The 24,820-nt window shown below is 39.1% G+C and overlaps 1 protein-coding gene across 5 annotated transcripts in view; it reads right to left on the reverse strand.

Moving 5' to 3' along the window:
- MAP3K19 (mitogen-activated protein kinase kinase kinase 19) overlaps window positions 1–24,820 on the reverse strand; it is a 48,708-nt gene that overhangs the window by 14,094 nt on the left and 9,794 nt on the right. For 4 of the 5 annotated variants that reach the window (XM_012555185.2, XM_004375085.3, XM_012555184.2 and 1 more), the window contains exons 3-6: window positions 18,125–18,218; window positions 11,005–11,083; window positions 9,796–10,055; window positions 2,106–2,149 (exon numbers count right to left, since the gene is read on the reverse strand). In XM_012555185.2, coding sequence (XP_012410639.1) covers window positions 2,106–2,149; window positions 9,796–10,055; window positions 11,005–11,083; window positions 18,125–18,218 — 477 coding nt within the window. The remainder of the gene's footprint in view (window positions 1–2,105; window positions 2,150–9,795; window positions 10,056–11,004; window positions 11,084–18,124; window positions 18,219–24,820) is intronic. The other variant, XM_012555183.2, reaches the window with a different exon arrangement.

Consider the following 24,820-nt stretch of genomic DNA (forward strand, 5'->3'; position numbering starts at 1 on the left):
GAGGTCAGTGTAACCCAATTCATAACATTCAGCTTTGTGGTCATTAAGCTATAAACTGACTTTATATATAGTCCTTATTTAACTTTACACTTCTTTTCACTATGGCCTTTCCCTATGTATGCAGATTCAATACTAATTATATCATCATTTTAATAAGCGTAGATCAAGGGTGATAATTGAGATCTACATATTCAACTTCATTGACACCCATGTGTAAGAAGAAAGGAAAAGGAAACTGATGTTAGGAACTTAGGTGTTAGAAATACATGAGATGCAGTGTAATCTCCCAGCTTTATTGGCAATACGATTTTCTTCCATTTCTCAAAAATAATTTAGGAAATAAAGGCTAATTCTCCTAGTGCTTGAACTTCTCCCTAGTAGCATTCATTAACATTTTTAGGCCATTAAACTCCTTTTTATAACACTGAGCAATAGCTAAGGTCCCTACGTGGTACAAGCGTTTTGTGCTCAACTACTAACTTAAAGGTTAGTGGTTCGAACCCACCCAGTGGTATCGTGGAAGAAAAGGCCTGGTGATCTGCTTCCCTTAAGATTACAACTAAGAAAACCCAATGAAGCAGTTCTCGTCTGTAACGCATGGAGTCGCCATGAGTTGGAATCAACTGCAGGGCAACTAACAACAATAAGCAGTAGCTATGCGTAAGTATTTTCTCAGAGGCTTATAGAATACAGAAGATAAACAAAGTTGAGAGAACTAAAGAACTGCAAGCGTTTGTCCAAATGTTTTACTTGAATTTTAAAAAAAACACTTTACTTGTAAAAAACAAAACAAACAAAAAAACCAGTTGCCTTTGAGTCAATTCTGACTGATAGAAACCGTATTTGTGTCAGAGGAGAACTGTGCTCCGTAGGGTTTTCAACGACTGATTTTTCAGAAGTAGATCTCCAGGCCTGTCTTCCAAGACGCTTCTGGGCGGACTCGAACTGCCAACCTTTTAGTTAGCAGCTGAGCACATTAACTATTTGCACCACCTCGGGACTTCTTACCTGTAATTTAAAAAAAATCCATTGCGGCCAAGCCAAATTCCTACTCACAGCGACCCTATAGAACAGAGTAGAACTGCCACATAGGGTTTCCAAGGCTGTAATCTTTTTTCTATGTATTTTCTTTTTTTTTTAAATTGTATTTTAGATGGTGTATTTTAGGTTTACAGAGCAAATTAGTTTCTCATTAAACAATTAATACACATATTGTTTTGTGACATTGGTTGCCCCCCTTCACGACATGTCAACACACTTGCCTTCTGACCTTGGGTTCCCTGTTACCAGCTTCCCTGTCCCCTCCTATATTCTTGTCCTTGCCCCTGGGCTGGTGTACCCATTTATTCTTGTTTTGTTTTATGGGCCTGTCTAATTTTTGGCTGAAGGGTGAACCTCAGGAATGACTTCAGTACTGAGTTAAAAGGGAGTCCAGGGGCCACACTCTCAGGGTTTCTCCAATTTCTGTCAGACCACTAACTCTGGTCTGGTTTTTTGTTTTGTTTTATTTTGTTTGTGAGTTAGAATTTTGTTGTTCTACATTTTTCTCGAGCTCTGTCTGGGACCCTCTGTTATGATCCCTGTCAGAGCAGTCGGTGGTGGTAGCCGGACACCATCTAGTTGTGCTGGACTCAGTCTGGTGGAGGCTATAGTACTTGCTGTCCATTAGTCCTTTGGACTAATCTTTCCCCAAGGCTGTCATCTTTATAGAAACAGACTACCACATCTTTCTCCTACGGATCGGCTGGTGGATTCAAACTACTAAACTTTTTGACTTGCAACTGAGCACTTTAACCAATGTGCCACCAGAGCTCCTTATGTAATTTCTAGATGCATTAAAATAAGACAAAATATGTCTAAGAGAGCTACTTCCCTCATTATGTAGAGATAATGAGAAACACCCCCCAAAGAAGAAATGAATATAGCATGGCATAATTTTCCCAGAAATTATTTGCTACTCTATATACTATATGTGAGTTATTCTTTTTCCAAGATGTAATTGCTGAAGATTTTGAGTTGAGTTGTTCGATGGAGTTTATCTCTAATAACAAAAGATCTTTGATTTTAATTTTTCAGTCAGAAACACTAAAATAGAGTAATCTTACCTCAATTCTTCGGCTACTGTGCTGCGTATCAGAGGTAGAAATCTCTATAACAAGAAAAAATAATAGCAATTGGGTATTCTTAGTAGTAGAGTGAACACAGTCAGACTTAAGTCAGAGTTTGGGGATGGAGAGATCTTCATAGTAAGGTCTGAAGAAAAGTTATAGAAATTTTAAAAATTAAGAATTTTTTCCCCTCTAATCCACATGGAGGCGGGTATGGAATGCGTACACAAAACTTCAGCCTACTGCCACTGGGGGGAGGGAGGGAGTTGTTTCTCTGTCTCTCTCACACGCCCCACACCGCCACCACCCATTGCCATTGAGTTGATTCCGACTCATAGCGACCCTGTAAATACTTATATTCTGACAGGAAACAAGAGATCTCTGGATCAGTGATAGAACAGTGAATAAAACAAACCCTTTATTACTCACAGAGCATCTTAACAGCAGTTCCCCAGGCCCCAATTTCCTACAGGGCTAGATGATGAGAGCTAGACTTTTATCTGCACATACAGTGAGATGGCACCACAGAAGGAGACCCTGAAGTTATGAGACTTGGAACTTATATACAGGGTGGCAGGTCCCTCAGTGCGTTTTCTCCTCCAGAGAAAGAGAGACCTTTACTATAAAATGTAAGCAAATGTCTCCAGAGGAAAGGGGAAATGTGTTCCTAGGTTTTATTACCCTAGAATGTAAGCAAACAACTCCTGGGGAGAGAAGCCTCTACATCTTTCTGGAGCAATACACTATCTCTAACTTCCAAGGTGTGTTTGCCCTTTAATTATCTTTAAACCTAGTTTCCTAGTGCTTTTTGCTTGGAAAGCCTGGACTGTGCAGAAATGTAAACATATACGTGGATAATTGCCTCCCAGCTGCTGTTTGGACTCATACATGGCACAGATCATAAATTCTGCACAGCACACCCAGGGGGTGGGAAGAGGAAGGGAGAGATGGGATTCACTAGGTAGTGTAAAACTTAGAACTTGTTCTCTTCTTTTTTAACTAGTTGCCAATTCTGACTCATGGTGACCCCATGTGTGTTAGAGTAGAACTGTACTCCATAGTGCTTTCAAGGTTGGTTTTTCAGAAGTAAATCACCAGGCCATTCTTCCAAGGTACCTTTGGGTAGACTCAGACCTACAACCTTTGGGTTAGCAGCTGAGCACTTCAACTGTTTGCACCACCCATGGACTGTTCTCTTCTTACTAAAAAGTCAGAATGGTCCCCCAAAGCCCCACCACCCACCACAGCTTAGAGTCGAGGCCCCAAATCGCCAATGTCTTCAGGGTCAAAGCAGGTCACATAAACGGATAAAGTGGGACAGGTAGGGACAGTGGGGAACTGAGAGATCATGTGCCTCAAATAACGGGACATCCATTATCCTGCTCTAACTCATGGCGTCTATTCCGGGGGATAACCCACACTGCCAGATCTTTCAATTGTCAAGAGAAGCCAGAGAGCTGGTGATTTTATGTGAAATCCCTCCTCTCTCTCTCTCTTTCTTTTTTTTTAATACTGTAGGAGTCAAACAAAATATGTCTCTGGGTCAATTTCAGCCATAGGCTACCATTTGAAACTTCACTTTAGAGAGAAATAGAACCCTGTAAGAGATGATGCAACTCGAGAAGCCATTCTCAGGTGAAAAACAGCCACCTAAGAAGAGGTTCCCAATAGGAGCAGCTCAGGCAGGCCAAGCTGGCCACGATCCCCACCACGCCCTGCCCCCGCAATTCTTTACGCATTCATTCAACAAATATTTATCGAGTGCCTACTGAATGGCCAGCACTATCCCAGAAGATGGTAATATAGTCATGAACAAGAAAGACAAAAATCCAGCTCATTCTAGAGGGGGAGATTTTCTGTTGAGAAGATATTAGAAGTTAATACCAGAAATAACAACTGAATATAATTTACAGTTGGATACATATGTATAACAACCTGAGCAAAAACAAACAAACAAAACTTTCAGGTATTGTTATAAATGTTTGAACAGATATTATCCAGCATGATTTAGGATGGAGATGTGAGGCAGAAAGGCACTCTTAAAAATTTCCGGTAGGAATGTAAAGAGGTAAAATCTTTCTGATGGGTAATTTGGCAATACACATCAAAAGCCTTGTAACATGTGTGTAGAATTCCACTTAAACAAGGCAGGTTGAATGTCTACGTTTTTCTCCACTCTCTCCACAACCTCACAAAAATGACAATAAAAAATTAAAAAGTGTAAATAAGGACAAATAAAATCAAAGGATAAAACAGCAGATGAGCGAAGTCAACAAAATTTTGGACAGTGAAAATTGTATGGGTGGGTAATAACTGATTCGTTGTCATCTTTCTCTATTCTGCTCAGAGCGTGTGGGTGGAAATCTCAACAAGAAATAAGAACCGCAGAAAGGAACAGGAATTGAACATACCAGGTACCTCTGAAAGCTGGGATGCAGGCAAGGCTTAAAATGGAGGACTGCTTTGAAGTCTGTACAAGGGGTAGATTCCAGATTCCCTGCCTGCCCACCAATCAAGAGTTGCTTTTCTCCATTCCTGGCACATGACTGGAAGTTTGCTCTCTGGAGAGCTTGAAACAAAGATGCTAAGGAGCTAGCGACAGCTGAGAGCAGAAGTGGGGTGCTAGACTGAAAATAAGAGGATTAAGTGAAAGTTAGAGTTGCTGGGTGGTGCAAATGGTTAATGTACTCAGCTGCTAACCTTTGAAAGGTTGGAGATTGAATCCACCCCAGAAGCACCTCAGAAGAAAGGCCTGGTGATCTACTTCTGAAAAATAAGCCATTGAAAATTCTACGGAGAGCAGTTCTACTCTGACACACATGGAGCATCCAGGAGTTGGAATAGAATTAATGGCAACTGTTTTTTTTTTAAGCAAAAGTCTGCACACTGAAATGTGAAGCCAAGACCACTGGCTTCCACCTATATCTACAGGCAGGTGCTTGGCTCATTCCTCTCGAGGGAAACCCAGCCAAGAGAAAGGTGAATGGTTGGGAAATTCCTCAACCAATTGTCCAGATCTCTGCCCATTCAGCTCTTTTGAGGCCCACTCAAGCACACAGCACCTTGGAGTGGCTGCCTCTTAAATACAAATAGACAGCCAAGGAGCAACATAAATGTGAGAAAATTCTTTAACGTGAAAATGCAGACAGCACAACAAACAGAGAAAAAGAAAAGTACTCAGAAGAAACAGAGACAATGAAAACTATCATTACTATATTCCACGCACCTTTTCTCAGGAAACTGCTAGAAAATACACTCCACTAAAGTGAGGGAGGAGTCCCTGGGTGGCGCAAATGCTTAAGCGCTCGACTCCTAGCCAAAAGGTTGGCAGTTCAAATCCACACAGAGGCTTCTAGAAGGACATCTGCTTCTGAAAGGTCACAGCCTTGAAACCCCATGGAGCAGTTCTACTCTGCACACGAGGTAGCCAGGAGTCAGTACTAACTTGACGGCAACTGGCAACAACAACAAAGTGAGGAAGTGAGTGAAAGAAGAGGAAGATATGTGTCCAGTATACAGTGGCTCCGTCACAGGGGAGAGGCAAAGGAAATGTTATGGATTGAACTGTGTCGCCCAAAAAGATATGTTGAAGTCCTAACCCCTATACCAGTAAATGTGACTTTGTTTTAAGTAGGTTCTGTCTTTGAAGATGTTATTGTTAAATTAACGAGGTCATACTGGCATAAGGTGGGTCCTTCTAGGAGCCCTGGTGGCACAGTGGTAAAGAGCTTGGCTGCTAATCAAAAAGTCAGCAGTTCAAATCCACCAGCTGCTCCTTGGAAACCCAATGGGGCAGTTCTACTCTGTCCTGTAGAGTTGCTATGAGTCAGAATCAAGTTGACAGCAACAGGTTTGGTTTTTTTGAGTTTTTAATCCCTTCTGAGTCTTATAAAAGGGGATAACAGACATGGAGAGATAGTCACACAGGGGGAAGAAGCCATTTGAAGATACATTTACAAGCCAGCAAACACCAAGAAACCCTGGGGCTACCAGAAGCTGGAAGAAACAAGAAAGGATTTTCCTTTAGAACGGACAGAGAGAACATGGCCCTGTTGATGCACTGAATTTGGAGTCCTAACCTCCAGAACAGTAAGACAATAAATTTCTATTCTTTAAAGCCACCTACTTTGTAGTATTTTGTTATGGCATCACTAAGTAACTAAGACAGAGAATTTTTAGGATAATGATGAAGGGAAATCCCAGACAGACTGCTGGTCATAGGTCCAAAGAGCAAGCAGTGCAGGCTGAAACAGGGGGACAGAGGATTTTTCCAGAACCTCCAATTCAGTCTCTCCATTTATCCTCCCTCCAGGTTTTGCCTGCACCAATTGCTCTTCCGTTTGTCTAATCCCATCTTCACTACAAGACTAAATATGCTTATTCGTTTTCGCCCCATAACTGAAGTGGGACTCAGATGGAAGATAAGCTCTCTGAACTTAGACGGCATGGTACTTAAGCACATCGGCTTCAGAAACAGATGGTCCGAGTTTGAACCCAGTTTCTGTCACTCACTAGCTATATGACCTGGGCATGCTCTTAACCTCCTTAGACCTCTGTTTCACAGTTTCTAAAGCAGAGATACCAATATAATCTATACTGGCAGATATTTGTGCCTTGCAATAGTAGGCACTTTACTGAGTGGATTTTGTTGTTGTTGTCATTAATTCAATATGCATTTATTTGGTAATCACATGCCAGGCATGGTGCTAGGTGCTTGGAGGTGCAATGGTTCTTGCCTTTATAATCTGGTGAAGAAAAGCACATAAAACAGGGAGAATTCAGCATAATGAGTGTTATGTTGCAGGTGAGGTCAGGATCCTATGGGAGCATTGAGGAATGGCAACTCATTTAGCCTTGGGGAGGTTCAGCAAGACTTCCCAGAGGAAGTAGTATCTAAGATGAGACCTGAAGGATGAAATAATGTTCAAGCAGGAAAAAAAAAAGAAAACAAAAAAACAGCATATGCAAATATAAGAGTTCAGGAAATAATAGGTGTTTAGCAGCACTAATGCAAACAGAACCGCTGTGGGAGAGTGGCAAGATGCGAGGCAGAAGAGAGACTGCCGAGAGTTGGGAACTAACTGTAAATTCTAAGGAACAGGACCCTGTGTCTACTTTACAGTCCAGACCTGATGTTAACCCCTTTATATACCTTTACAGACATCTATCAAGGCACTGCTTCATTTAAATTTCACTTAAACTCTACCCCAAATCCTATACTAACTCTACTATCTTCCTTCGTTTGGTGAGATATCCCACAGTTCCTCTGATGTGCAGTCTCCCTTACTGCAATAAACCAATAAACCTGATTGCTGGGGTACAGGTTTGTCCCTGGTGGCTTTAGGATGATTGATTTCGGACAGTGGCAAGCAAATATCAAAGATAGTGCTTCCCTAGGGAAAATACAGGCATCAGTGCTGCTTCCTGGTAATTAAGTCTTGGGCTAGATACAGTTGGAAGTTGACCCTCAGACTCTCACATTAACCCGGGGATCTAGGAATAAGGCTAAAGTAGTCTCAAGTCAGTAACAACCCAGATACCTAGCAAAAGCAAACAAAATCTTTTTTGGAGAAAGGCATCCTCAGCATAGACCCCAAGATTCCCACAAACTGACATTAACGAAATATGAGCTCACAGTAAAACATCTTCAAACACTCAAGAAAAAGAGCCACCAACAGTGCAAGTAAGCAGAAACAAGAATCTACAGATTTGGACCCCCAGGGATTTCACATATTGGAATATAAGATAGCAATGTATTAAATGCTTAAAGAAATTTTAAAAAATTAAAACAAGAAGACATTCTCAATAATGAACAAAGGATATTTGAAACAGAAACAAATGAAACTTGTAGAAATAAAATACAATTGCTAAAATAAAAACTAAAAAATTATTTTAAAAAATGGATGGTTCACAGCGATATACGACTACAACTATAATGAGATACCACGCCCCATGCACAGGACTGGCTAGAATTAGAAAGATTAACAATACCAAATGCTTATTGTTGGTAGAAATGTAAGGCAGTACAATCACTTTGGAAAAATCTCTGGTTGATTCCTAAAAACTAAGCATGAACCTACCCTATGATCCAGTAATTTTCATCTTAGGAATTTACGAGAATGATCATACAGCTTTCCTTATAATAGTCAAAAACTAGAAACAGCTCAGATGATCATCAACAAAAGACTGGATAAACAAACTATGGTATATTCATACAATAGAATACTATTCCACTATAAAAAGGAATGATTTATTGATATATATAACAATATGGATAAATCTGAAAAACATTATACTAAGTGAAAAAAGCCTTACACAAGAGTACTGTAGTTTTCGCAAATAACGCACCCACACATATAACGCAGAAATGATAAATTAAATTAAATAGTTCCAGCATAGCGCACCCATGCAAATAACGATTATGTCTTATGCCATTTCTAGAAGTGAATTTCAGCCTCATTCACCCACCCTCCCATATTACAGGTAAATCATATTGTTCTGCTCATTTTCTTTCATTCTGGTCATTTTCTTTAATCTCCTGATTATGTATATAAAAATCATCCAAAAATGTTATTTTTGATTAAAATTGTATTAAAAAAGTCTAAGCCATGGTCAAGAAGTCATGGATCGAGTTTGGTAGACCCCCAGTGTTATGGATTGAATTGTGTCCCCCAAAAATATATATTATAAATCATAACCTCTATGCCTGTGGTTATAATCCCATTTGGGAATGAGTTGTCTTTGTTATGTTAGTGAGGCAGAGTTAGTGTAGGGTGTATCTTGAATCAATCTCTTTTGATATATAAAAGAGATTAAACCCAAGTTAGCAAGCAGAGATGGGGGAAGAAAGATGCCAAGTCACGTGAAGATTGCTCAGGAGCAGAAGCTCAGAAGAGACAAGGGCCTTCCTCCAGAGCCTACAGAGAGAGAACAGATTTCTAACCTCCTCAACTGTGAGAAAATAAACTTCTGTTTGTTAAGGGCACCCACTTGTGGTATTTCTGTTACAGCAGCACTAGATAACTAAGACAATCAGTAAACAAACAATCAAAACTGTGCATTTAAGTTTATAATTACAGTGCATTAGCTCAACCATTGAATGTGAAAAGCTTATCACATTGTCTTAAGTAAAACCATTAGGTTATGTTAAAACCAATCGAACCCATCAAATCAATTCCGATTCATAGTGACCCTGTAGGAATTGCCCCATAGGGATTCCAAGGAGTGGCTTGTGGGTTTGAACTGCCAACCTTTTGGTTATCAGGCGAGCTCTTAACCACTGCACCACCAGGGCTCCATAAGTTATGTTAGACTGCTTATTTATATTTTAGTTATGTCTTCTTAGTGTCAATGTCTTTAATCAATGATTATAAGTCACTTTAATTACATGCTTGCAAACATGTTTTAAAAAATTGGCATAGCGCATTTACGAAAAAAACACGGGGGAGTGGCGCGCTTGGCAGAAAAACGTATAACTAGCAAGTTATTTGCGTAAAGATACATTATATGCTGTGCGATTCCATTTATTTGAAATGCTAAAACAGGCAAAACTAATCTATTATGGAAAAAAACTCCAAACCATTTTTGCCTTGCTCACTTCTGCATCTTCAGCATTCAAAAGAGTGCCTGGAACATAGTAAGTATTCAATAAATATTTATTGACTGAAAGAATCACTGTTCGACTTACCTTCAGATTTTCTTTGCTGCCCCTTTAGAAAGTGAGGAGCATCTTCTCTGGTTACAGACTTGGAGATGTTTGGTTCTAAGCAAGCTCTTGGAAACAAAAAGTCCAAGTTCACATTGCAGAGCTCCTTGGAACTCTCCTCTTTCTCCAGGAGGAAAGGCTGCACGGCTGGCGTCTTTGTCCTCAGGTCTACCATCTCAGTTTCATTTGGGAGAGAAGCAGAACGTGCTTTTGCCCATTCTTGATGAGCTGTGGTTATCTGACTAAAAGATGGAGGGCGAGAGGAGTAACGGTTTGATTTAAAACTTACTCCCCATGCCTTCTGGGTCTCCCGGTCTCAGTACAGTCTGATGGCACTAGAAAGTTTGGAGAACTGTTTCCAAATGGCACTACTGAATAGAATGCCTGGATTCTGAGGCAACAAGACCTCTTCACCCTCCTACTCACTCCCCACCCTTGAATGCCGTCTACTACTCTTAGTACAGTTGCCTGAATGGATGCGGCTTAGGTCCAGTTCCTTGAGCAGACAAATCAGAGGTGCAAAGAGAAGGCACAGGGAGGTACCTTTTACTTCTCCAAAGTGCTTCTCAAACTATCTCTGATGAAAAACCAGTTTTTAAATTTCCCAATCCATTGTGGATAGCTACTTTTGTGAAATATAATAGACACAAATTACTACAAAAATGAAACAAGAAACAGAAATATGCCAAAAATTAACTTCAGTTTTTTATTATCAGATCAAGGAACATAAAATTACTTTGTCAAATGGTCTAATTTGTCAAATTCTGTAAATGATTACCTTCAAGTTCTTAACTGATCTCATCAGGGACTGGTACCAGAAGGACCACAGAACCACATTTTGGGTAGGACTGCTCTAGAACATGGATCAACAAACTATGGCCCCCTGGTCAAATCTGGTGTGCCGCCTGTTTTTGAAGATAGAGTTTTATTGGAACACAGTTCCACTCATTTGTTTGCACAACATCCATGGCTGTGTTTGCGCTACCATGGCAGAGTTGAATCATTGCAACAGAGATCATATGACCCACAAGCCTAAAATATTTACTGTCTGGCTCCTGTCAGAATAAGATTTATTGTCACCCCTACTCTTGAGCATTATTTTGGGCTGAATTACTAAAAATGTAGGTTGCCATACAAGTATCATCATTGATACTTGCATTTCAATCTAACATTTCAAAGAATAGTCCTTACTTGTTTTCTTTTGACTCTTCTTGGCCCTTTTCTTGGGGATGACTGGCATCTCTTGGAAAAGTAATAATAATCTCAACACCTATAGAAGCACACGACAATAGGAGGAAGAAGAAAGTAATGAGTTCAATGATAACAACGAAGAGTACTTTTTTTTTTGATTATTTGGCTAACCTGAATTATTGAGGAATGGACATTAACCAGGGACTGAGGTTTAGAAATCTTTGTATCTTTCCTATCCAGCAGATATTATGTTAATAAATAAATGGTTGTTTAAAGACCAAATAATCTGTATACTAAATCTTGGCAGATTTAAGATAAAGTCTTAAGATGAGCAGTGTTCTCTCCTGATGGACAAAACAAGGCCTCTTCCATAAGGAGGCTGTAATGACACCCACCTCACAGGATCTGTCTTAGTTATCTAGTGCTGCTATAACAGAAATACCACACGTGGATGTCTTCAACAAACAGAAGTTTATTCTCTCACAGTCTAGTAGGCTAGAAGTCCAAATTCAGGGCGTCAGCTCCAGGGGAAGGCTTTCTTTCCCTGTCGGCTCTAGAGGAAGGTCTTTGTCATAAATCTTCCCCTGGACTAGGAGCTTCTCCGCACAGGAACCCTGGGTCCAAAGGACACACTCTGCTCCTGGCACTGCTTTCTTGGTAGTATGAGGTCCCCCTGTCCCTCTGCTCGCTTCTCTCTTTTATATCTCAAAAGAGATTGGCTTATGACACAATCTAATCTTTTTTTTTTAATTTATTTTTTTATTGTACTTCAGGTGAAGGATTACAGAACAAATAGTTTCTCATGAAACAGTAGTACACATATTGCTTTATGACATTGCTTAACAACCCCACAACATGTCAACCCTCTCGCTTCTTGACCTTTTTTTTTTTTTTTGGTGAAAATATACAGAGTCAAAGATACACCATTTCAAAAATTGCTACATGCACAATTCAGTGACATCGACTACACTCTTCCAATTGTGCTGCTATTCTCACTTTAGATGAAGGCTTACAGAACAAAATAGTTTCTCATTTAACAGTACACATGTTGCCCTATGACAATGGTTAACAACCTCACAACACATCAACACTATCTTTACTCAACCTTGGGTTCCCTATCACCAGCTTCCTTGTCCCCTTCTGCCTTCTGGCCCTTGTCACTGGACTGCTGTACCTCATTAGTTCCATTTGGTTTTATGGGGCTGTCCACTCTCAGGCTGAACAGTGAACCTCGGAGATGACTTCACCACTGAGCTAAAAGGGTGTCTGGGGGCCATACTCTCGGGGTTTCTCCAGTCTCCTTTAGGCCAGTAAATCTAGTCTTTTTTTGTGAGTTAGAATTTTGTTCTACATCCTTCTCCAGCTCTGTCCAGAACCCTCTGTTGTGATACTGGTCAGAGCAGTCAGTGGTGGTAGCCGGGCACCATCTAGCTGTACTGGACTCAGTCTGGTGGAGGCCTTGGTAGCTGTGGTCCATTAGTCCTTTGGACTAATCTTTTCCTTGTATCCTGTTCTCTTCATTCTCCCTTGCTCCCAATGGGATGAGACCAGTGGAGTATCTTAGATGGCTGCTCACAGGCTTTTAAGACCCCAGATGCTACTCACCAAGGTAGATTGTAGAACATTGTCTTTATAAACTGACACAATCTAATCTTGTAGATTGAGTCCTGCCTCATTAACATAACTGCCACTAATCCCATCTCATTAACGTCATAGAGATAGGATTTACAACAATAGGAAAATCACTTTAGATGACAAAATGGTGGACAATCACACAATACTGGGAATCATGGCCTAGCCAAATTGACATACATATTTTTAGGGGACACAATTCAATCCATAACAGGACTGTTTGAGGATTAAATGAGATAATTTACACAGTCCATGGGAACTTGCTCATACTTGTCATTTTGGTCATCTGCTGCCTGATTCTATGGAATGATTCCCAGTATAACCCTTAAGACAGAAAGTTCCAACTTATAAAATTGATGTCTGCTTTTGCTTACCATATAACACAGTAAACAAATTTATGTAGAACACTACAAACCATTCTAAAATTGCCTGTCCTTTACAGTTCATCCATTCATTGTTTTCCATTCAACAAATTTTTATTAAGCATATGTCAATCCCAATGCTTTGTGCTGAAGAAGAAATAAACAAGATGCAGCTGTGGCCCTAATGTTGCTATTAGCTGCTGTCAAGTCAACTCCTAAATAATGGTGACCCCATGCACTAGGGAACGAAATACTTCTCGGTACTGCACCATTCCCAAGATAGTTTAAGGCGTTGGACCATTGTGGTCCATAAAGTTTTCATTGGCTGATTTTTGGAAGTAGGTTGCCAGGTCTTTCTTCCTATTCTGCCTTAGTCTGGATGTTCCACTGAAACCTGTTCAGCGACATAGCAACACACAAGCCTCCACTGACAGATGGGTGGTGGCTGATGATGAATCCGGGTCTCCTGCAGGGAAGGTGAGAATTCTACCACTGAACCACCACTGCCCCCTGTGGGCCTAGTAGAGAAGATAAATAAGAAAGCAAAGAGTCCAGTGAGATAAGCATTGTGACAAGTGTGCAAGTGGTGTTGTGGGAACACAGAGAAGTCTCCTTCCAGGAGGATACCATGCTTGTCCCAGTTTTCATTCCTATCCACGCATTTGTCAAAGCCATTTATTCAGTCCACATATGCCTGAAGGAGCAATGGTTTTAATAAGCTCTGCTGACTGAATGTTAGAGAAGCAAAGCAGAGAGGACAAGGGTGGGGTCATGAATCAGACAAATCTGGGTCTAAATTCCTCCTCTGCCACTTCGTGGGTAACCTTGGAAAATTTACTTAATAGCAGCTCTCATCATTATCTCAGTTACTAGGTTTTTATTATTTTTAAAGGACTTTGGATATTTTGTCAAATATATAGAAACCACCATAGTGAAAATATTTTTATTGTTCACTTTTTATGCTTGTGTCATTTATGAGACTAATGCATTAAAAAAATAATGAGCATTGGCAAAAGGAAATTTTTTTGTTTACAATAAGGCAAATAATAATAGCATTTACTATCTTGGTCATCTAATATTATATTTTGCAGTACCATGAAAACGTATCTAGTTTTGGTTTGCTTGATGTTTTTCAAATAAGACAACTTGATTGCATGTTTTTCAATATTACACAATAGCAAGGAACACTTCTCTAAAAATGAAGTCCCCTTGAAATGGTCATTTTTTTTTTACTCTTCAAGGATCCTGTCACTACACTATTTATATAGCACAAAATGAGAGGTTTGGTATTATAGAGCTGGAAGGAACTTAGAGGTCATCTGATCCAAGCCCTTCACTTTAGAAATGAAGAAACTGATACCTATAAGTTTTCGTGACAAGCTCAAGGTCGTTTTTGTGTTTGAAAGGAAAATGGATGTCTCTCATAACATTTTTGTAGTCATCCTTGAGCATAAATGCCTAGCTGACATGTTTGAGTAAGGAAAACATACAACATACATCCCTAATAACTAAATTGTCAGGGGAAAGAACGTTTTGATACAAAGACTAGGTGCATTTAGTTCTTTGCTAGTGAAACTAGAAACTGAGTGTGATGGTTCATTTTATGTGTCAGCTGAGCTAGGCTGTGGTGCCGAGCTGTTTGGTAAAACACTAGTCTAGTTGCTGTTATAAAGTAGTTACATATGATTAAATGAGTTGGCCTTAAGTAGAGTACCTTCATCCTGTGGGTAGGCCTCAACCAGTCAGGTGAGGGTCTTAAGAGTAAAAAGGGAGTGTCCTTAGGGTGTGTTCTGCCTCTAGAATGCAAACAGACATTTTTCCGGAACTCTCTCACTCTTCACTCTTCCCATCATCTGACCTACAGATTTTGGGACACAAGCCTGCGGGAGTCTCCAGCCTGTCGTCTGATCTACGGGTTTGGGACTTGTCAGCCCCCTACAATCATGACAGCTAATTCCTTGAAGTAAATCTCTGTTTCTCTCAGTTTCTCTGTTTCTGTGTGTGTGTATGTCACTTGTTCTATTTCTCTAGAGAACTCTAAGACTCTGAGTAAGGTGTGTTCCCATGAGCACATTCTTAAGAATGACCACAATTTTACAATTATTGAGAGTTAATAAACCCAGAATGTTTTCAAGCAAATTGTATGTTTTCAAAAGTTTGTTAATTAATTTCGTTTTAAAACCAAGGAACAAAGATGTATATGTATACCTGCCTTTTTAGAAATCGTTACACTCTAATGGCTGCCATCCTAATTGTTGGTCCTAAATGGATAAAAAAGATTGCAGAATGTACTGACTCTGAAATCAGTTTGGAACACACAAATGTTCACTTTGTTCTGTCCCTTGAGTACTGTGAGCAGCAACAGAGAAGTGGGGGAGGCCTCTGAGCTACCCAGTGGGCCGAGGCAAGGAAAGATGACAGATTATCTCATATAAAAGTGAAACACTTGCTCCTGTCTGAATGCATCTTTCTACATAAGAAGGTGTAAAGTCAGTCCACCAGAAAATGGAAATAAAAGGCAGCATTCAAACAGCCAGAAACGTATTTTCTTCACAGGAGAGGTGAAAATGACATTCACAAAAAGTTGGAAAATGATCATTAGTTTGTGGTTAATGTTAAGGCTATTATTAAAACGAAAATTCTAAATATAGCTCATCCTCACATTCAGTGAAAAAAAAATTTTTTTTCCAGGAAAGTCTTGCTTTTGCCCATTTTCTTCATGTTCTGTTCAACCAATGGGTATATCTCCCTAGGTTATGGGCATTAAGGTTCAAAATATTTTGATACTCGCTCCGCATTTTGATAGTTTCCCAATTTGCGAATCTCACCTTCCCAATGTAGAATTTTTTAAAATGACATTTTCCAGCCTCCATTACAGCACCTTGAATGACTGATTTGTGTGAGTAACATGAAAACAGATAGAGTGCAGGTATCTTTTTTTGCTGGAGCGGGTGTCAGAAGAAACACCAGATGTTCTAAGCTTGACGGTGGGGGCAGCTCCCTGGTTGTGGCAGAGAGAGCTTGAGCTGGGAGTCAGCAATGATCAGCTTCGAAATGTAGTTACGGGAATTCTTCCCGAAAATCCAACCTAGAGTCTCTTCCTCCCCTATGGTTCTTCATTGGCCTATAAACTTCTTAATAGCACTTTTGAAAATTGCTTGCTTTTTAACCTAGATAGAGTAAATTCTGTTATCTGCTACCAAGAAACCCGATGGATATATACTGGTATCAAAAAAAAAAAAAAAAAAAAAAATTACAGCCCAATCATTTCAGGAAATGGGTTCTTATTTACTCACGAAAAGAGTAATGTTATATGCTCTACTTCCAGTCTACAAGTTTTGCATCTGTTATGTTCTGGAAAAATAGCTGATTGAGGAATGCAAGACTTTTTGCGCTAAGAAAAAGAATGAGGGATTTTTTTTTGTCTGCAAATTGTTTTTTACCCATTTTCATCTGTAAAGCCCATAACAAAGTAAATGCATGCAGCACGAATACTTAAGTTCTCCATAAAGAATCTTAAGGCCTGTGGAGTGATCCAAATATTGTGGAGTTAATATATTTTCAGTTAGTAATGCTCCTTTTTAATAGAATAATATGAGGGACAAATAGATATAAATGATTAAACATGTATGTTACAACACAGAACATGTATGTCTACACTATGGTGTATTCATAAGGTCTTCATAAGGCGTTGTAAGTACTTTAAACACTAATAACTTAAGGTATGTTAGAAACAAGATGTAAATGGCATTTAAAGGGAGTTACTGATATTCAAGATAGATACCATGCACAATGATGCTGAAAACATTTTTGTTTCAGACTTCATGACTGAAAACAACAACTAACTCAGCTGAAGTCTCTATCAACTGTGAGAAGAAAAAATTCATCAGAAAAATAATTGTTCCTTTCAAATTTGTAATCCAAGATTTTAACACTTGAAACTGCAAAGAATTTAGTAGAGATGCTCTATAAATGCTATGGCTCCTATATGAAAACCTAAAATGTTAGGTATCCTCTTTAAAAGAGTTACCTTTTAACACAAGTCACCTCCAAGCAGAGCCAAAAAAACAAGAGTACTTAACTTGTCGGGAAGTGCTATGGCCACAAGCAGACTTCTGAGAAGTCAGGTTTGAAGATTGTGAAAGTCAAAGGCAGACCACAAAGACTGTTCGAAAGGGAACCAGGATTTTCTCTTTTAATTGGCTCCTTTCAGGGATAATGGTGTTAATAATTTTAAACGTTATGAAATTATTCTCTGCCCTCAGCCTGGGCGACGGAGATTCCGAGGGAGTTTGAGAAAGGCAAGAGGCTGCCCAGGAGGGGGCAGCATTGCGCAAAGGGCTGAAGACAAGGAAAGGACTGCAGCATTCAAGAAGGTTCAAACGGATGAGAAAAACAAAGGCATTTAAGAGGGTAGCTTCCTGGAGTTTTAGAAATGGAAGTCAGAAAACTGCCAGAGAGAAATTGGAGCACTTCGAATAGACATTTAATTTAAAAAGTATATAGGCAAATAGGTGATAGACAAATGTGATGGCTATGGTGACTATTCTCTGAAGCGAGAATCTGCAAATATCTTGTGGTCTGTTAAATACAAGGGCATTTGTGGTTACTACAGGACAACAAATTTGAAATGGGTGTTGTACTGGAAAATTCCAGACTTATGGCCTTTAAAATAAAGGACTGAGACTTGAGACTCTAGTTCACTACCACTCAACCTCAGGTCCCCTTCAAGGGAGGAGGTGAGACACAGCAGCTAGTGAAGTTCTTGGATGTGGAAGGGAACAGACCCCTGGAGCTGATTCTGAGAACAAAGATGTGGGGGAGGGATGTGTTGTCATACAAAAGGGAAAGAGACAGAGAATGGCTGGCTGAGCTGGAGTGAGGTGGAATAAAGAGCCAGAAGAGGGGTGCCTATTTTGGCAGGAGTTAAGGACAGAAAAAGTTTCCAAGACTCACGGACTCAGATATGGGCCAAGGAATAGGATTGTGAGTGGTTTTTATTTTCCTTTATGCTTTTCTGTGTTTTCAAGGTTATACACTGAGCACTTTTGAAGTCTGGCAGGGGCGGGAAATCCAAAAAAATCAGTATTATCTTTGTTAACACATCAAGGATAGAAGTTTGGTACCTTCTGTTCTGGGTGGCCAGTCTTGTGCATCACCCCTTGGATCTCCTTCACTAACCGATATGGAATGATTGCAGTCATCATCTTGGTCAAACTCCTAAAATATCATAAAATAGAAATTCAATTATTCAATGTGCTACTTTGTTGGCAGAGTGAATGTTAATTTTTCTAGGCTAAAGTTTCACACCTTTTAAATTGGATAAAATATTTAGGACTAAAATAATGGGAAAATATCTGCTCCTAGAGCACCAGGCTCAGACAGACGTGGGTGTGATTAATTGCATAATCAGAAATGAAGATCGAAGCTAAAATCACATAAACACGTAGAAATTCAGTATTTTATACTTTATCATGTCAGCATCCAGGCTACTAAGCCCCGACAAATTCCATCAGGGTGGGTAACTGGAAAGAATTCTTTTGCCACAGTCACAGTGAACAACCCCAAAGGAACATGATCCTTTTCCATATTGCCTTCCAGGGGCACCATTTATAAATGATGAGGGTGGAAATCCCTGCCCCTTGTGGAAGCTACAGCTATAACCCTAGACTGAAAGGAGGCAGCAAAGCTGATTAAGTTTTCACTATGATGGCTTTCTGACCTAATCATGGGGCTCAGCCTCTCAAAATTCCTCTTTATGCTCTAGAAAATAATCATTATACTAAAACGCAAGGTTGAAAACCAACTTGACTTACAAAAAATACTTCAAGGTCTCCAAAGAAGAAATGTTTTCTTATGAGAATTTGTTGTATGTTCTTAGGTTCCTTCATTAGGAGCTGTTACTAATGATTCTGCACTTTGTAAAATTTCTGAAACCATGATAGATCCAAGAAGTAGTTAAAGTGATGCCATCACAGTCCGAACACTGCAATTAGCTCTCTGGCTTCTATGATCTGGATGAACCACCTATTTGAGGGGACTTTCACATAAATAGTCTTTGCCCTAAATGCAGATGCCTGTCATCTGACAGTTCAGACAAACGGCCAGTCTTAGTCACAAAGGCTCTGATGTTTCATTGATTAATCCCCCAAAGAGCTTGAAAATCTTTTCTTTATTTGCTTTGTTCATTGAAGTTGTCACAGAGAATAATAAAATACTGCCATAAAACTATGTTAGGCACTCCATCATAAAAACTTGGTTGTCATACGTTACTTTTATGTAGCACTCCATACTTTTAAAGCACTCTCTACCTTCTGGCAAAGGTTAGGTGCCTATCTTAGGCCACCCTGGTGAGTAGTGGCAGATGGGAGAACACAGCTGGTTCACCCTCCTCCTAGACTGTTAATTTCACCGCTTATTCTTCTCTGCATTTCAAAAATTCTACCACCGACGAGATGGACTGACACAGTGACTGCAACAATGGGCTCAAGCATAACAATAATTGTGAGGATGACGCAGGACCGGGCAGTGTTTCGTTCTGTTGTACGTAGGGTCACTATGAATCGGAACCAACTCCACGGCACCTAACAACACCATCACCATCTGGCAAATTTCTTCTCCCTCCCATCCAGTTACAAGTAGGGTTTACTCTTTCCAGAAAATATAAAAATAGAGAAAAGTATTATTTGAAAAAGCAGGAGAAAAAAATCACCTATAATCTGCCAACTCAAAAGCAAACACTGTTAATAAGCACAGTGGTTAAGAGCTGTGGCTAATAATAACCAAAAGGTCAGCAGTTCTAATCCACCTGCCAATCCTTGGAAACCCTGTGGGGCACTTCTACTGTGTCCTATAGGGTCGTTATGACTTGGAATCGACTCAACGGCAAGGGGTTTGGGGGTGTTTTTTTTTTGGTTAATATAAAAATCATATTTCCTTTACCTTTTCCCTAAGTATTTCAAAAAATTTTATCTAACTTTTTCACATTGATAAATATAAATTACATAAGCAATTAGAACTCGGCTGCTGACCAAAAAGTCAGCAGTTCGAATCGACCAGCCGCTTCTTGGAAACCCTGTGGGGCAGTTCTACTCTGTCCTATAGGGTCGCTATGAACTGGAATCAACTAGATGGCAGCGGGTTAAGCAATTTACTAAGTAAACATCATTTTAATGGCATTTAAAACTCCTTTCCCTAACAAATATCTATCAGAGTGTCATGCTATTATTTACTTAATAATTTCATGATTCTTAACAATAAAAAAACCCAAAACCCGCTGCTGTCGAGATGATTCCGACTCGTAGTGACCCCATAGGACAGAGCAGAACTACCCCATAGGGTTTCCAAGAAGTGGCTGGTGGATTCGAACTGCTGATCTTTCCAGTTAGCAGCAGAGCTCTTTATCACTGCCCCACCAGGACTTACAATAGAAGTCCCCAAATGCTTATTAGACAGTTTTTCATTTTTCATTTTTACACAGAGTGCTATGAACATCTTTGCCATTGATACCCCAATTTTCATTATTCCTTTAGATTCCTAGATGCGGAATTACTAATTCAAAGAGTATGGAAATTTAAAAATTTCTTTACACACGTTGCTTTCAAATTAAAGTCTGTACCTACTTACACGCCACCATCAGCACATGAGTATGAGTCACTCCATCTCTCCTTTATCAATTACCATCACTTGTCATTTTTATTAATATAATAGCTGCAATTGGTCATCTTCATGTGGTTTGGATTGCCACTTTTTGATTAATAAAAAAGATGCAAATAGTTTCAGATGCCTGTGGATCATTTGAACTTTTTTCTTTTTACTACATATCGTTTTTGTTCAGATCCTTAGTCTAGAACACTCTATGAGACTTCAAACCATATTTTTACCATTTCATATAATTACAATGATTCAATGCAATTTTTGTGCTAAACTTTGGGAAATAGTAACCCTCACTTAGAAGTGTTAAATGCACAACTGTACTGCTTTTTCTGTTAAACTTCTATTTTGATTAACGGACTGTGGTCAGTCTCAACTGCTTAATTTATTTATCAGTTGTTTCTTTAGGAAAAGTTGGAAGGAGTGTGGGCACACCTACCTATAATGATGACTAGCATTTATATCAATAGTACCAGACACTGTTCTCTGCACCTTACATATATTAACTCATTTAATCTTCATGACAACTCTAAAGGTAGGAACTATTATCTTCCCCTTTTTAGACAAGAGGCCCAGAGATTTTAAGTAACTTACTCAAAGTCACATAGCTAGCCAGTGGTAGAGCTAGAATTCACACCCAATTCTAAGGTTTGGTTCCAGAGCTATTAACTACTCTGCTATATTGCCACCATGAAAAGTTTGAAACAAAGAATTTCAGCAAGAACCAGAAAGAAAAGAATCAAAATCAACAAACAAAATGAAGAGAAAGGATACTTAAACCTATCTTATATGTCTTGCACAGAAAAAAAAAAAGATGTGTGATACCTACAAGTGCCTGACAAAAATTTCTGCCATAGAATAAACTGGAAAACTACAACATCACAAACAAAAAGAATGTAGAAAATAGTATCTAACTTTGAAGCTGATAATGAAAATGAAGATTCTATAACAGAAACAGCTCAGAATTTTCTTCTAGAACGCCAAACATGAAAGGCTTTAAGATGTGCTTGGGTGCCACAAAGAGGAGAATTGAAATAATGGCAACTAGTAATGGCATCTGTCTGTCAGTTTGTCGTACTGTGGTGGCTTATGTGTTGCTATGATGCGGGAAACTATGCCACCAGTATTTCAAACACCAGAAAGGTCACAGGTTTCAGTGGAGCTTCCAGACTAAGACAGACTAGGAAGAAAAGCCTGGTGACCTATTCCTGAAAATCAGCCGGTGAAGACCCTATGGATCGCAACAGTGCGTTGTCTGATGTAGTGCTGGAAGATTTGTCTCCTAGATTGGAAGGCACTCAAAATGCATGATAGCAACAACAATAGACTCAACCATATCAACAGTGGTGAAGATGGTGCTGGACCGGGCAACATTTTGTTCTGTTCTACATGAGGTCGCCATGAGTCGGAGCAACCAACAACAACAGCAGTAGTGAATGAAGGAGAGAAAACATCAGAATAGCAAATCCCAAACACAGATGGATTTGATAAACCATTGACAGTAACACAAGAGGTGACAAATGGACTAGAAATAGATTAGAGTTCTAACCTGCAAACAGTGGAATAGCAAACACACAGAAGAGAAAAAGCAGCATAGAAATCATATGTAATTAAATTTGGAAAAATGTTCCTCAGATGAAAAATGATTGGGAGAATCTATAAAGAGCCTCTGAGGAGCAGCCCTACAAGCAAGACAGCTGCTTATATTTGTAAACTATAAAAATCTATTGCAAACAACCATAAAGAAAAGTGAGCTCTCATTCTAATGAAAGAAGTGGAGATTGGTCTTGGGTTTTTCAATTCAAACACTAGAGAAAGAACTAGGGAAGAAAAGCCAAATGAAATAGTAAAAAAGTTCATTTTTCCCTCAGAAATAAGTTCAAAGTATATTTCAACCAGAATAAGAAAACATACAGTGAAAGTTAAAAATAGTTTTCCAGTTACATTAAAAAAAAAAGTTCAAGATGAAGAGGTTTTTAGTCCTTTTGAAATAAAATTGCTTAAATATATCATAAAAATAAAAAGAAAATGTGCTTTTTTGTTTATCAGTTTCTAATGCCAGACAATAACTTTAAATATTGGTCCCTAGATATTTTATTTACATTACTACGTAATATTAGTAACCAAACACAATACATTCTGCAATATTGTGACAAAGCAACTAGATAGCAGGATTTCTCAGCTTCAGCATTATTGACATTTGGGGCTGGCTAATCCTTTGTCGTGGGGGCTGTCCTGTGCATTGTAGGTTGCTTGGCAGCACCCTTGGCCTCTGTCCACCAGATGCCAGTAGCACTCCCTCCTTCATTGTGACAACCAAAAATGTCTCCACAGTTGCCAAAGCCCCAAATTGCACCCTGTTGAGAATTACCATAGTAAGTATCGTTGGAAAAGCCCAACTATTGTAAATAATTCATACTGTCCTGAACAGACTGACCTGTTTGGAAAAGTTATAAATGCACAAATAGTATAAAAAATACATAAACATTTCCATCATACCTCACCCCACCTCATGACCCAGAAGAGTCCTGATTTAACCATTTTGGTATTCTAAATATTTAATTAATTTAAATTTTTATTAAATTCCAATGTGTACATTTTCATAAAGCCAAAAAATGGTAAAAGACATTAAAAAGTCACCTGTCTCCTTCCCCACCTTTTTCCATTAGAGGCAACCACTTCCAACATTTTAGCTGTTTCTTCTGGTATTTTTCTCCATAGCTCTAAGATAGATAATACATTTATCCTGCTATCTCTTGAGTCATTGAAATCAGAAATTATCTACTGATTTCTTATTATGGAAGATGGCAATTTAATGTTCTTTTACCCTTCTCTCTCATCCTTCCAAAAAATTCACCCTCTCTTTTTCGGTTTTTGTTAACGTAACAGTCAAAATTCAAATTATGATTATGTGGGTATTGCACTATGTATTAGCACAATGGTAAACCAAAAACACCAAACCCATTGCTGTCAAGTTGATCCCTGCTCATGGTGACTCCATAGGTTACAGAGTAGAACTGAGCTCCGTAGGGTTTTCTTGACTGTAATCTTTAAGGAAGTAGATCACCAGGCCTTTCTTACACGGTCCCACTAAGTGAGTTCAAACAGCCAACCTTTTGGTTAGTAGTCGACCACAAACCACTTGCGTCAACAAGGGCCTTAGTACAATGGTTGTTGATATGACTCATAGCAACCCTATGTACCACAGAGCAAAGCACTGCCCGGTCCTGCACCATCCTCACAATCGTTGCTATGTTTGAGCCCATTGTTGCAGTCACTGTGTCAATGGTAGTATAGTATAATTATACTTTCTTTCTTGTGAATTTTTTTTTCTGAATAAAGCCCCAGGCCCCAGTTTTTATTTCTAATTGTTTTATTTATTTTCTTCTTTTTATTATTTTTTTAAAGCTTAAGTCTTCCCAACTTCCAATGTTTTCTTAATACAATTCTCCACTTGGGTAAATATATCAGATGATATATCATTTCCATTTCCTCCCCGGAAAACTTCATTTTCTTGCTCCAGTGGGTTCTTTGCTCTCTAGACCAGCTACATTCCTGAAGTTCTGGGACTTGCCTTCTCCATTATACCAGGGATTCCCTCCCTCTGTTGTGTTAGATTCCAAATCCCCTGAATCATAGATCCCACTGTTTCCTTTATCTTGATTTACCTCTTTAATTTAATAGAGCATATAGCAGCTTCCTAAAAAAAGATGTATGAGAAGTAAAATGTTTGAGAGTTTGTGTGTCTGAAGCTCTAATACTTGAATGACAGTTTGTCTGGGTATAGAATCCTAGGTTGGAAACTGTATTGTTTTTCTCAGACATTTGAAGGCACCCTCCCCTGTCCCGCTTTTGTATTGCTTTTAAGTATAACATGCATTCAGAAAAGTTCACACTCGATATATGAATTTTTATAAATGTAATACATTCATGTAACCAAGGCGCAGATCAAGCAAAATAATATTACCAGTACCGCCGAAAGACACTCATGGGCAACCAGCATCCTGCATTCTAACACCATAGATTTGTTATGCTTCTTTTTGAACTTTATACAAGTGACTCATACAGTATTTACTCTGTTGTGTCTGGTTTATGTGCTCAACATTGTATTTCTGAGATTCGTCCATATTATTGTGTGTAGTTGTAGAGCATTCATTTTCATTCTCATT

The sequence above is a fragment of the Trichechus manatus genome, unplaced genomic scaffold (genome assembly GCF_000243295.1).
Source record: "Trichechus manatus latirostris isolate Lorelei unplaced genomic scaffold, TriManLat1.0 scaffold00033, whole genome shotgun sequence".
Lineage (NCBI taxonomy): Eukaryota > Metazoa > Chordata > Mammalia > Sirenia > Trichechidae > Trichechus > Trichechus manatus.